This window comes from Mustelus asterias, chromosome 18, assembly GCF_964213995.1.
Source record: "Mustelus asterias chromosome 18, sMusAst1.hap1.1, whole genome shotgun sequence".
Classification (NCBI taxonomy): domain Eukaryota; kingdom Metazoa; phylum Chordata; class Chondrichthyes; order Carcharhiniformes; family Triakidae; genus Mustelus; species Mustelus asterias.
The window spans coordinates 76,193,848-76,206,135 of NC_135818.1; the positions used below are offsets into that span (position 1 = coordinate 76,193,848).

The 12,288-nt window shown below is 42.1% G+C and overlaps 1 protein-coding gene across 1 annotated transcript in view; it reads right to left on the reverse strand.

The window, feature by feature from the left end:
* LOC144506773 (actin-histidine N-methyltransferase-like) overlaps window positions 1-12,288 on the reverse strand; it is a 140,035-nt gene that overhangs the window by 40,256 nt on the left and 87,491 nt on the right. The window contains exon 9 of the mRNA XM_078233132.1: window positions 5,890-5,995. Coding sequence (XP_078089258.1) covers window positions 5,890-5,995 — 106 coding nt within the window. The remainder of the gene's footprint in view (window positions 1-5,889; window positions 5,996-12,288) is intronic.

Consider the following 12,288-nt stretch of genomic DNA (forward strand, 5'->3'; position numbering starts at 1 on the left):
GGTCCGGCCGACATGTGACTCCAGACACACAGCAATGTGGTTTATTCTTAAATGCTCTCAGGGAGAAGCAATAAACACTGAACAAATAAAAATGAGGCAGTTTCGCAAAAAGCTAGGTAGAACAGAAAACAGGAAAAAAACCCTGAAAAAACAAGAGGAGAAAATGCCAAGGACGCAGACTACCCACCAGTTCATTCCGACCTCATGTTCCAAACTTTGGCAGGTCCTCAAGTGCCAATCGTCTTCCCTCACCTCCCCCTTCAGAAAGGCCAACACAACCATCCCACATCAAATGTAGCTGCTTTTCCTTCAGTTGCTAAAGTCTGAAGTCAGTAAATTCAATCTTAAGGGCTTAAAAGTGCCTTGTAGAGAGATAAAGTTAAGATTGCATTGAGCAACATTGGAACATTGTAGAGGGTTAGGGGGTTAGAGGGAGAGGTCCAGATGAATTGGGTAAACAGAACACAAGAGTAGGGATGTGGGGAGGGGGGTGGGGAAGAAACTGGCTAAAAAGGCATGAAAGGCAAGGTATTGGAACTCAAAATTAATTGAGGAAGTCCCCATGGCTATCATTTTAACTGTGTCAACTTCTAAAATTACCTTATAAAGTCAATTGCAATTTCTCTGTCCAACTCTACACTACTCTGCTCCGCAGCAAGTCAACTTGTAACACTACTGTATCTCTCCCCCTGGGTGGCATCATTGCTCATGTTGTTAAAACAGCCCGTGAGCACATGTGACCCTCTGCACCCTTCAACAAAGTAGCCTGGCAGCACATTATAAAAAATGAGGTTACCCGATTGGACTTGCAAGTCTGAAGTATTCAGACAGTCTGAACCAAAAATTGAGCTGTAAAATCCTATAAAAGGGGGCTCTTTAGCTGCTAGCCAGAGTAAATCACACAGGTGTAAGGTGGAGCAAATGATGTAATAGCCTCATGAAAAAGAGCACTTATTTCAGAATTTTTTTCTCACCGTATGCTGCAGCCCGTCCACTCAGGTAGACTGATATCTGTAAAAATATTTGCGTTGAATTATCAGTTGGGTTCGTAAGAAGTGCAGCTTCTTTTAGATAAGGATACTGGGCAATCTGCTGCTAATTATTGCTGGCATGATTGCAGTCCTGTGATTCATTACCATCCATTCAATAGACTTGTCTGATCATTAATTACATTCTCAAAGCATGTTTTTTAATAGCAGCATACGTTACAAAATATGTTTGGCGGGAGGTGGAAATCAAACTTCTCAATGTCTCCAGTATAGTTAGGAAGAACAAGCTCATTTGGTACCTCAATGATTCAGTGCACTGATTTTGCGAGGAATTACATCAAAGTACAATTTTTTTCTGAAATACAACATCTCATCGAGCTCTACTCTACTTCCATGTGGAGGCAGAAGTCAAGCAGTCAAGATAAATACAGGTCATCAGTTAGGTAGTCTAACTTAAGTGCTGTCCATTTGGATTCAGAGGCCCTCTCCAGGATGCTATGGAAAATGAAACAGGTAAGAACTCGAGTGCTTACTGGAGTTTCTGATTTCCTAACCAGTAGCAACAGACTTTCGGTGGCCAGCTTACAGTTGGACAAGGAAACAAATCATTGACACAATACTTCACTCACAAGTGTTTAAACATCTCCCAAGTTCATTCAGTGGCATAGATCAACCAACGGCTATTTCTACAGTCGAAGTTGACCTTTTCCTCAAAATATTACAGAACAGAAAAGGACTATTCTCACCCATCAAGTCGGTTTCTTCACGAGCCACAGGCCCACTCTCCCTGCACCCCATAAAATTATTTTCCAAGCATCTATCTAACTCTCCTTTAAAAATAATTTATGGACCCTACTTCAACATTCTAAACATGTATAGAGAATTTTTTTCACTCACCCTTTAATTATCGCTGTGATTATCTTCGTATTTTTCTCCTCTCCTCCTCTCATGACTAAAGGAAACAAATCACTACCTTCATAATCTTGAAAGTTTCGGTCAGGTCCTCCTAAACAGTCTGAAGTCTTTCTTCATAACTTATCTCATTACTGCCGACATCCTAGTTAGCACTTACGTAAAGGTCTGACCTATCAGCTTGACTCTCTATAGAATAAAAAGGATTCAGAATATTGAGTGAGTCAACTCATGTTTATATAATGTTTCATCCAATCAAATTGTAGAGATAGTTGACTTTCTGCAGATAGAACAATAGGAAACCCTTAGTTCTCACAAGTAATATAATCTAATGTACTATGTCCTGCATAGGTTTTTCCCAAGACAATACACACCAGTGCGAGAATGTTGTAACCCTATTCTAATGAAAGCCAGAATCACTTTGGGCATCTCTTGGTAAAGGGCTACCTTGCATTTCCAAAGGCTGAGGTTTATAATGGCAGAAACCTTCTTCAGACACTCTAGAATTTTGTCAGCTCCAAATTGGAATATTGGGTTCTAAGCGGCATTTCTTTGTAACATTCCCATTAGGTGAATAGATTGGAAATGTCTATTGCTCAACCACAAGCTTATTTCCAACCTTGCAGTAGATTCTCCATACTTGGGGTGGAATTTTTACAGCCCCTCCCACCGGGGGGGGATTTCTTGTCCCGCCGAAGTCAGTGGACCTTTGAGTGGCTCACTGCATTTTCTGGCCTCGCCCCTGCTGCAACGGGGTGATAAAATTACACCCTTGGTTCTTTAACAACACAGTGGTTCTTGCCCCCTCCTCATATTCAAGGCTATTTCACTTTGATTTTATTAGGTTTAATCTTTCCCTAAGGAGATTGAAGCTGGTCTGTATTAAAGAAACACAAATTTGAATTTCCCATGCACAGCTTTAGGTAACCTAACCTTTTAGGTATGCAATTATATTCTGTTTGAAGTGTAATCAAGGATTTTCAAGTGTCTGGTTTTGTAATGACAGGAACCTAGTTCTTTGTGTAAATTCCCCATACTGCAAATTCCTGATCTCGAAAAAAGAATGGTACCATTGAGGGGAGGGAAACCAAAGTTGATGGGCTTCCTAGCACTCAGTTATAGTGTGAAGAGATCAGAGCACAGCTCATGAGAGAGACTGGGCTTAACATTTGGTTTTGAAGGTTCTACAGAGGCAGAAATAAATATACATTTGATCAAACACAGTCTGACAAAACACGTGTACAAGGTAACATACCTCTCAACAAAATACAATGTCAGTGGATCAAGGGAAGGTTTTTTTGCATTATTCAGCAAGATGCCATGCTGTTCTTCCACCTGGTTTTCAATTCACACCTTCTCAATGCACAAACTCAACATGTCAGTCTCAATGCAACATGAAGTTGGATACCCAACACTGAGTGGGTGTAAGTGACTCTTACTTCTGACCAGCCTCCACCCACGCTAACATACTGCCATCTTCTAAAAGGTGATGACTTACTCTGGAATCCAGTTTGATAAATAGAGATAGCTGACCAGTACGTTGCACAAGCAACCGATCTTTACACGTGAGCTCAAAGTGTCAGTACGCCATTTGATGTGGGGAGTTTCATGACTGAACCAATCTTTCATCTCAATCGGCATCCACACATTTTCACTTTTTTTAAAACAGGGGTAACTCAACTATCAGAAACAGGACGTCTGGCTCATTTTACTTTTACATTCCATATAGTTGGTGGATACCGAGACCAGCGGCTCTCCCCCTTCCCTAGCTAAAGTCAGCTAACTAAGCAGAACAAAGGTTGAAGCAGAGACCGTATTAGCTTTGTCTTGTGCATTTACATGAAGAAGCAGATGGCAGCAAGTGATACCTTTTTAAGTTGCATTTTCCATTCAATGACCTACTTCGCTGCAGAACTTTGGAAAAGTTTTCACACTGGGTGCGGTCAGCACACAATTTGCCTTCTTGGTCGTTGTAAGCAGCCATCAATGGAGTCTGTTGAAATAGCTGCATGCACTTTATGATAAGTATTACATACGGCAGGGTTTGACTGCAGGGGGCATAATGCAGACTCTCTGATTTGATGTGGAAGTACGGTTCAATTGCGCCTGTATCCTTGGAACATATGGAGTAGCTTGCAGTATGATTTTTTGGAGACTGTAGTTGTTTGCAAAGCATAGAGAATAATTAAACTCACTTACCTGGAGAAATGAAAAAAAATGTAATAGTTCATCCTTTGCTCATCTGCAATCCCTTTCCATCCTCGAGGATTTAACTCTTAACCTGAACTGTTTCAGCTAGTTGATGCTGTGATGAGCTACTGAAAACTCAGATCTATTTGGAGAAATCTCCTTTTTTTCTGCCCTATTATATATGCAGAGGATAGGACGGAAGGAAATAGAGAAATTCTATTTAATGAGCACCTTTCACAACCTCTGGATGTTCCAAAGCCCTTCACAGACAATTAAGTGCTTTTTGAAATGTAGTTGTTATCGTAATGAGGGAAAACACAGCAGCCAATTTGTGCACAGCAAGCTCCCACAAAGAGAACAAGATAAATGGCCAGTTAATCTACTTTATTGGTTCTGTCTGATCAGGACCAAGACAACGACCCTGCTCTTCAAATAACGGCAGGAGATCTCCTACATTTAACCCTTCATCTGAAAAACTGTACTTCTGACAGCACTCCCTCAGTGCGGACAGTGGAGCATTAGCCTAGACTGCATGCTCTAGGTCTCATTGGAATGATGCTTGAACCCAGAACCTTCCGATACTGGGACAAAAGCGCCCGTCATTGAGCCACAGTTGACACCTTGATTAGAAGTACTTCCTCAAATTATGTATGAATTTTCGATTCTGGTTGGGGCTGTGTAATTTTGCTGGTATTCTCTGCCTCGCAGAGTGATGGAAAGGGGGAAACAGTTGTATTTTAGAGGGAGGGATTCCATTTCCTCTGCGATCTCACTGGCACCCGGTGAGTCAAGAGAACAGAGGAATTATATATATTTTAAAATTCCAACTCAATTGGAAACACAGATATATCCCTAGCTATTTAATGAAGCTCAGTAATCACTCAGTTTTCTTCAGCTTTCCGCGAGGGATTACAATAGCACCAAAAGCAAATGCAAATATCAGTAGCAAGTACAAAAAGTGAGGTCAGCTAATTCTGTTCACTGGAAATGAGCTGAACTGTTAAGATTCTCTGGTGGCCAGCTTAAACATGGCTACTGTCCCCATTTTACAAATTCCTCAAGAAAGCAGAATTCAACCTTTACCACAACACAAGCACTTAAAAGGACTGATAATCACACATTTTGCAGATGAGTCTTTATTTCCCCCCCATTTTTGAGCCTCAACATATTATAATAAATACAAGTACAGCAGCTGAAATTATACTTCCATGTGCCCTAGAAGCACAGCCATGTCCAAAGGAGCTCTAGCTAAAGCAGAGAGATTTTCTTTCCTCTCAAGACAGTCATTGGTCCATGGAATTCTCCTCCCCGGAGAACAGTGGAGGCAAGGTCATTGAATATTTTTAAGACCGAATAAGATACATTATCCCCTTTGTCTTTGGCCACACCCCCCAAACCCCACCTCCCGGCCTCACCTCACACCTTACCCCAAGTCAAACTTTGGACCTTTGTTCCAGTGGCTGCCTGACTCAGTCCTGCACACAGTCCTGTATAGATTGACATTCTGTAAGACATTGTGGAGAGGTTGGGGGAAGGAGACCCATGTATTGCCCAATCCCAGCACTGATCTGGCCTCGTGATCAGAGGATCACGGGTCCATGAAGTTTAGCTCCAGTAAGAAGTCTCACAACACCAGGTTAAAGTCCAACAGGTTTATCTGGTAGCATGAGCTTTCGGAGCGCTGCCCCTTTATCAGGTGAGCGATGTCTAACGCGGCATGGAAGTGGAGGCAGGAACCAGTCTGCCCAAGCAAAGTAGTGAACTGCACAGCACTATGGCAAGAAATAATGGCACTCACCTCAAAGCCGCTGTCGGATTGACAACCGCCGCGTGCATGCCACGCAGTAGCAATCGGGGTTGATGTCAACGTAATTTCCCGTTGCTGCGACACGGGATTGAAAGGCCTGATGGGATGCTGGTGGTCATCAGTTTTAATGAACATTCACGAGATGTAAACAAATGTACAGTGTTTGCGTCACAAGCCAGCACGAAGACTGACCTGCCATTAAACCGCCACTGGGAGAACTGCAACATGATCCTACGCTGGCAGGTTTCCAACTTTTTGCTTCTCGTCAGTTTCTCCATGCCTACTTGCCACCAAAGCCACCACGGGCTGGGAGAACTCCACCCCACGTTTTTGATAAAAGCATTTTCGTTTACTCAGTGTGGCCCAGTTGTGCAATATTCTGCACTACGATCTTGTACCAGTGATCGCTCAATTGTCTTTTAGTAAAAGATTTAGACTGCTTTGCAAGTGAGAAGCAGCTCATGTCTTCTCAGTAGCATGGACTGAAGTAATTAACAGCCTTCAAGTTAAGCATTCACTAGCTAGTTGCATAGCAAAGTCAACTTTGCTGCCTAAATTAATTGGCCTGTTCCTGCACATGGTTTTGATGTCACTGATCAAAAATCGTAAAGCAACTGACATGGTCATTTCAAAATCTTTTTGTCCCTCCCTTCAAAGTATGACAGTGGTTAGCACTGCCGCCTCACAGCGCCAGGGATGTGGGTTTGATTCCTGACTTGGGTCACTGTCTGTGTGGAGTCTGCATGTTCTCCCCATGTCTGTGTGGGTTTCCTCCGGGTGCTCCGGTTTCCTCCCAGTCCGAAAAGATGTGCTGGTTAGGTGCATTGGCCATGCTAAATTCTCTGTGTATGCAGACTCCGAAGTGTGGCGACCAGGGAATTTTCACAGTAACGTCATTGCAGTGTTAATATAAGCCTATTTGTGACACTAATAAATAAACTTAAACATAAGCCCACTCAACAATATAAGCCTTTAATAATTTCTTAAAAATTCATTCATGGAAGGTGGACATCACTGGCTAGGTCAGTTTTTATTGCCCATCCCTAATTACCCTTGGGAAGTTGATGGTGAGATGCCTTCTGGAACCACAGCAGTCCCCGAGGTGCAGGTGCACTCACAGCGCTGTTGGTCCAAATTTTAACCCAGTAACACTGAAGGAACGGTGATACATTTCCAAGACAGAATGGTGAGTGGCTTGGAGGAGAACTTCCAGTAGTGGTGTTCCCATGTGTCTGTGGCCCTTGGCCTTCTAGATGGTAGTAGCCATGGGCTTTGAAGGTGTGGTCCGAGGAGCCTTGGTGAGTACCTCCAGTGGATCTTATAGATAGGACACACTGCTGCCACTGTGTCAGTGGTGGAGGTTGTGCCAATCAACTGGGTTGTTGGATGGTGACAAGTTTCTCAAGTGTTGTTGGAGCTGCATTCTAATGGAGTGCAAGTGCCACTTAATAGTGCAGAGTATTTAATCACATTCCTAACTTATGCCTTGTGGATGGTGGGCAGGCTTTGGAGTGTCAGGAGGTGAGTTACTCACCACAGGATTTTTAGCCTCTGACCTTTTGTAACCACAGTATTTATATGGCTAGTCCAGTTCAGTTTCTGGTCAATGGTAACCCTCCCTCCAAGGTGTTGATGGTGGTGGCTTCAGCAATGGCAATGCTTTTGAATACTAAGGGACGATGATAAGATTATTTCTCATCATAGACAGCCATTGCCTGGCACTTGTGTAGCACAAATGTTACAAGGCACTTGTCAATCCAAACCTGGATATTGTTCAGGTCGTGCTGCATTTGTACATGGACTGCTTCAGTACCCGAAGAGTTATGAATGACGCTGAACATTGTTCCATTATCAACGAATATCCCAACTTCTGACCTTGTAATGGAGAAAAGGTAATTGATGAAGCAGCTGAAGATGGTTGGGCCTAGGACACTACTCTGAGGAACTCCTGCAGTGATGTCCTGGGACTGAGATGATTGACCTCCAACAACCACGACCATCTTCCTTTGTGCTAGGTATGACTCCAATCAGCAGAGAGTTTTCCCCCCTCCTACGATTCCCATGGACCCCAGTTCTGCTTGGACTCCTTGATGCCACACTCAGTTCAAAGCTGTCTTAATTTCAAGGGCAGTCATCCTTAACTCATGGAACAATAGTTCTAATTATGTTACTTTAATTCATGCCATGAACAATGATGTAGTCGCTACGCAACTTTCTTTGAATAAATTCATCGTATTGGCGAAAAAAATAAAGCAATGGGGAGAAATTGGATAATAGTGGCCAGTCACATGAAGCAAAAAAGATGATTGCTAAAACCATAATTATAGTTTTGTGCAGAATGCATTTGAACAACACCACAGCAACTGCTAGTCATCTTCAGGAATCAGTTGCTATTGGACATTCCTCTTCAGCTATTTTTTAAAAAGAAACTGCAACGTATAGGATGTTAATAGAAAGTCATAGTGCAATGCACAATTGGGAAAAATAGTTAAGCACAAACTTCTCCAAATAAAAATAAATGTAAACAATCAGAAATGCATTCTCTGCATAAACAGTGACAGCATAAGCATGATGTTTTGCTGGAGGGGATTAGTGGAAGTGGTCAAATGCTTTCTTCCAAGTAAAGCTTTCTCACAACTTGTAAATCAAGCATCAGTGGTAATCTATAAAATAGACAGAAAATGCTGAAAATACTCAGCAGATCAGGCAGCATCTGTGGAAAGAGAAACACAGAGATTAAGGGGCAGCATACTACCCCCATCTGGAGGCAAAGGTGGGAAAAAGTCATCGTATCCACACCAGCTCACCCCGCTGGCATGCCTCACTGGGGAGGAAGCCCCGGCCTCAGGAGCTGCTGGCCAATCCGATTGGTCAGCAGGCTCGGCAGCCCCAACAGCGCATTAGTGGGTGCTGCTGGGATTGAAATCAGGAAGCTCGCACCAAGTATACCTACACCACATAGACAAAAACTGCTCAAGGCAACGGCTCACCACTACTTTCTCAAGGGCAACTAGGGATGGGCAATACAAAATGCTGGCCGAGCCAGTGACGCCAACATCCCATGAAAGAATTTTTAAAAAACAAGGGGGGGGGGGTCATGTATTTCAGAGCCAGATAAGTCTGGGTCTTGGGCAGGGAGGGTTTGGGCAGTTTAGAAAGTGGAGAGGATAGGTGTTGGGGATGGTGCGTCTCATAGAACAGGCAAGTAGGAAGTGGGGGAAGGGGAGTGTGGGGAGTTACTACCTTAGGGACCTCTCCCCTGAAGACTGTAACCGCCCCCCCCCCCCCTTTCCTGCCCTTTGAAATTGTTTTTCAAAAACCACCTTCCCAATGCCAACCATTTTATGGTGTGGACAATGAAGTCAACTGGCTTGTTAATAAGCCCAACCGAACTTTAATTATTTATTTAAAACTGCAATTGGGCTGCCGATTCCAATACTTGACCTCCCCTTATGAACTGAGGGTGGGTGGAAAGGTTGAGGTGGGTACCCATCCTATTTTAAGTGCCCTCCCCCCCGACCCCACTAAAATTATGCTCAACGGTTGCACACAAAACATAGCCCATTGTTTCAGACAATGTTTTGGTTACCCTCGACACAGATGACTCAGCCTGACCTGCTGAGCATTTCCCGCATCTGTAGACTTTTCCCATTGTTTTCATGGTGACCAACAGATGTATAGATCAGGTCAGATCCTTAATGAACTTATACATGGGTTAGTGAGGGCAAGAGGGTCCAAACTACAACCCTGCACGATATGTGCCCCAAGAGACCTCGTTACTTGGTGACTCAGTTCCTATTTTTACAAGTAAGAATTCTTGTGACTGATTTTATGTGCTTACATTTCTGCACATTGGCACATTTAGACTTTTCCACCAAACTGTTTATATGCACCCCTCATGCTGCACGACTACATGTAGGTGGCCTGGAAGAGTGTCTTTAGGTGCTGCTGGTACTTCCTGAAAAGTAAAACTGGGCTTAGCTGCACTTGATTTAGTACATATATGTTAACATACTTGGCTTGATCCTCTAAGCAATGGCCATTCCCTTTTTGCAAGAATGCTCCCTATTCAAGTTAATGGGCAACATGATAATACTTTGCCATTGTAATACATTGAAGCTTCAGAGGAGCAGTGCCCCATAATTGCACCTTTCCTTTGGAAATCAGAATATAAATACACCTCCATAAAATAATCATGTTGCTTGAAGCAATTTCATTTCTCTTTTCTAAAAAAAAATGAAAATGTTTCCTTTCTGTGGTGGTTTACAAATCTGAGCAAAAAGATTTCTTCGACACAGTGGGGAGGAGCCAGAAACAAGTCTCAAATTTGCAAACAAACAGAAGTGGAAAGTAGATTTTCTCAACAAAAAAAAAACCCAAAATGCGGCCCAGTCATCATCTTTAGAAGATGAACTGCTTTAATTTCATCATTCAAAGAAATCACATTCAAGCGGAAATGCAGCCTGAACTTTCTAGGGCACTGGACTTTTCTTGAAAGTTTCACATTCATTGATCTCCTTTCATATTTTGAAGGTTGTAGAAGCATCTGGTCTAAAGTGTAGAATAGATAGTTACATTTTCTTTAAAAGAACTGCATAAAACATATAGGGTGTTTTACACTCTGTCCAACATTTGGGGAACAAAGTCAAAACAATCTTATTAGTGAACAGTATTTCAGAGACAGGGGAGGGATGCGACAGAACATTCCTCCAAATCAGAAACTTAAAAAAAAAACACTTCTTCAAATTGAAATTTGCTTTTTTCAATTTTCAAAGGGTTAAATGAGCAATACAGCCAGGTAAATTATTATTAGCAAATGGAAGCTGCTAAGTTTACAAAACTTCACGTGTATTCTTTCAAATAGAGTAAGTTGTGCAAATTATAAACACACTAGAAATATGTTCACAGCAGTTAGCTCTTTTCATTCCAGTGGTCACGCCACCTTCTCAAATACACTTCTCCTATTTCTCAGGATATAGAGAGAGATCAGCCTAAATCCTGCTCACTATGCTGGTCACCATGATAGAAATAGCAATCTCATAATTTGAAGACACTTAACACAACTGTGCCTTAAAAAGATGTAAACTTAACTGTGTCAAACCATCAGTTTTGCCATTGCCCATTTATATGGGATTGTTTGAGCTATGAAATTTCACTCTACTCTGAAAAGGGCAGGTATTCTGTTTTCACAGATTTCCAAATTTACTCTATTCAGGTTACTGTCTATTCATATACTTGAAAACAAAAGAGTTAAGCAATCAAACAAAGTCAATATCAGAGTTGGGAATCTAGTACTCAGAAAAATGTTGAATTATCTGGCCATTTGAATTACAAGGAGTGAACTTTACTCAGACGACATTCCATGCCTGCTAAGGCAGTAATCTCAGAATTACCCAGCTCACAATAGCCATAGACTGTTCAATCGTAACCTTAACTGAACCCGAACTTCAGATTCAGAGCTGCAGTTGCACAATTGAAGTCAAAATTAGATTGTGCCCAGCATCATATGAAGGTAATTTTCAATTACCAGAGGTGCATAGAGTTCAGGTGGAACCGATAAATTATCAAAGGCTTATGGGTGCAAGTTTTAACGTGTATTTTAAGAATCAGTGTTAAACTCGGTTTACATTTTAAGCAAATCTTGCTCTGTTTGCCCCATATCTGAGAATGAGTTTCCCCCTAAACTAGCAAAATAGGATGCGTTGATCCATTATACAAGCAGAGTAACAAATTTAGTTTAAAAGTAAGAAAATGGATGGCTTTGGTTAGGACAGAGATTACATTACCAATAATTTGTTTGAAGAGGTGCAGAAAGAAAGGGATATTGGCCTTTGCACTATGGTAATGTTGGTTCACCAACTTATGAAGGCCATTAAACCTCAGCCCTCACAGAATCCCCATTATTCTAACCAGAATAAAGCCCAGCTTCTGGTAACCATCTGCCCATAGTCTTTTGCAGATGGGAAATGCCTTTGGTTGAGGGGTTCAAACAAATAGCACTAACATTCTCATGGGAATGAAGGACCACACCAGTTTAAACTATCGCAGACTAGAACAGAAAATATTAGTCTAGATTTTCCTTAACTGTTTTCAGATGACACTGGTGCCAAACGTATGAACCAATCAACATCATCAAAGACTGTGGAGCTTCCAAGAGTTTATAAGTTTCTATGCTGTGGTTGCAAAAGGCTTGGCACTTCATTTGCCCAGTCAGAAAGTTGAGCCTCACTGGAAGTCATTCTACGTCAACCCCATCTTGTGGTTATGTTTAATGCTTACAACGTGTCTGGAGCAGACATATGGAACCGTGACATTCCGTCTATGACATACCAGTTGGTTACTCACCCACCACTTGATATTCTTTGCACCAATAAACAAAAACTAGAAATA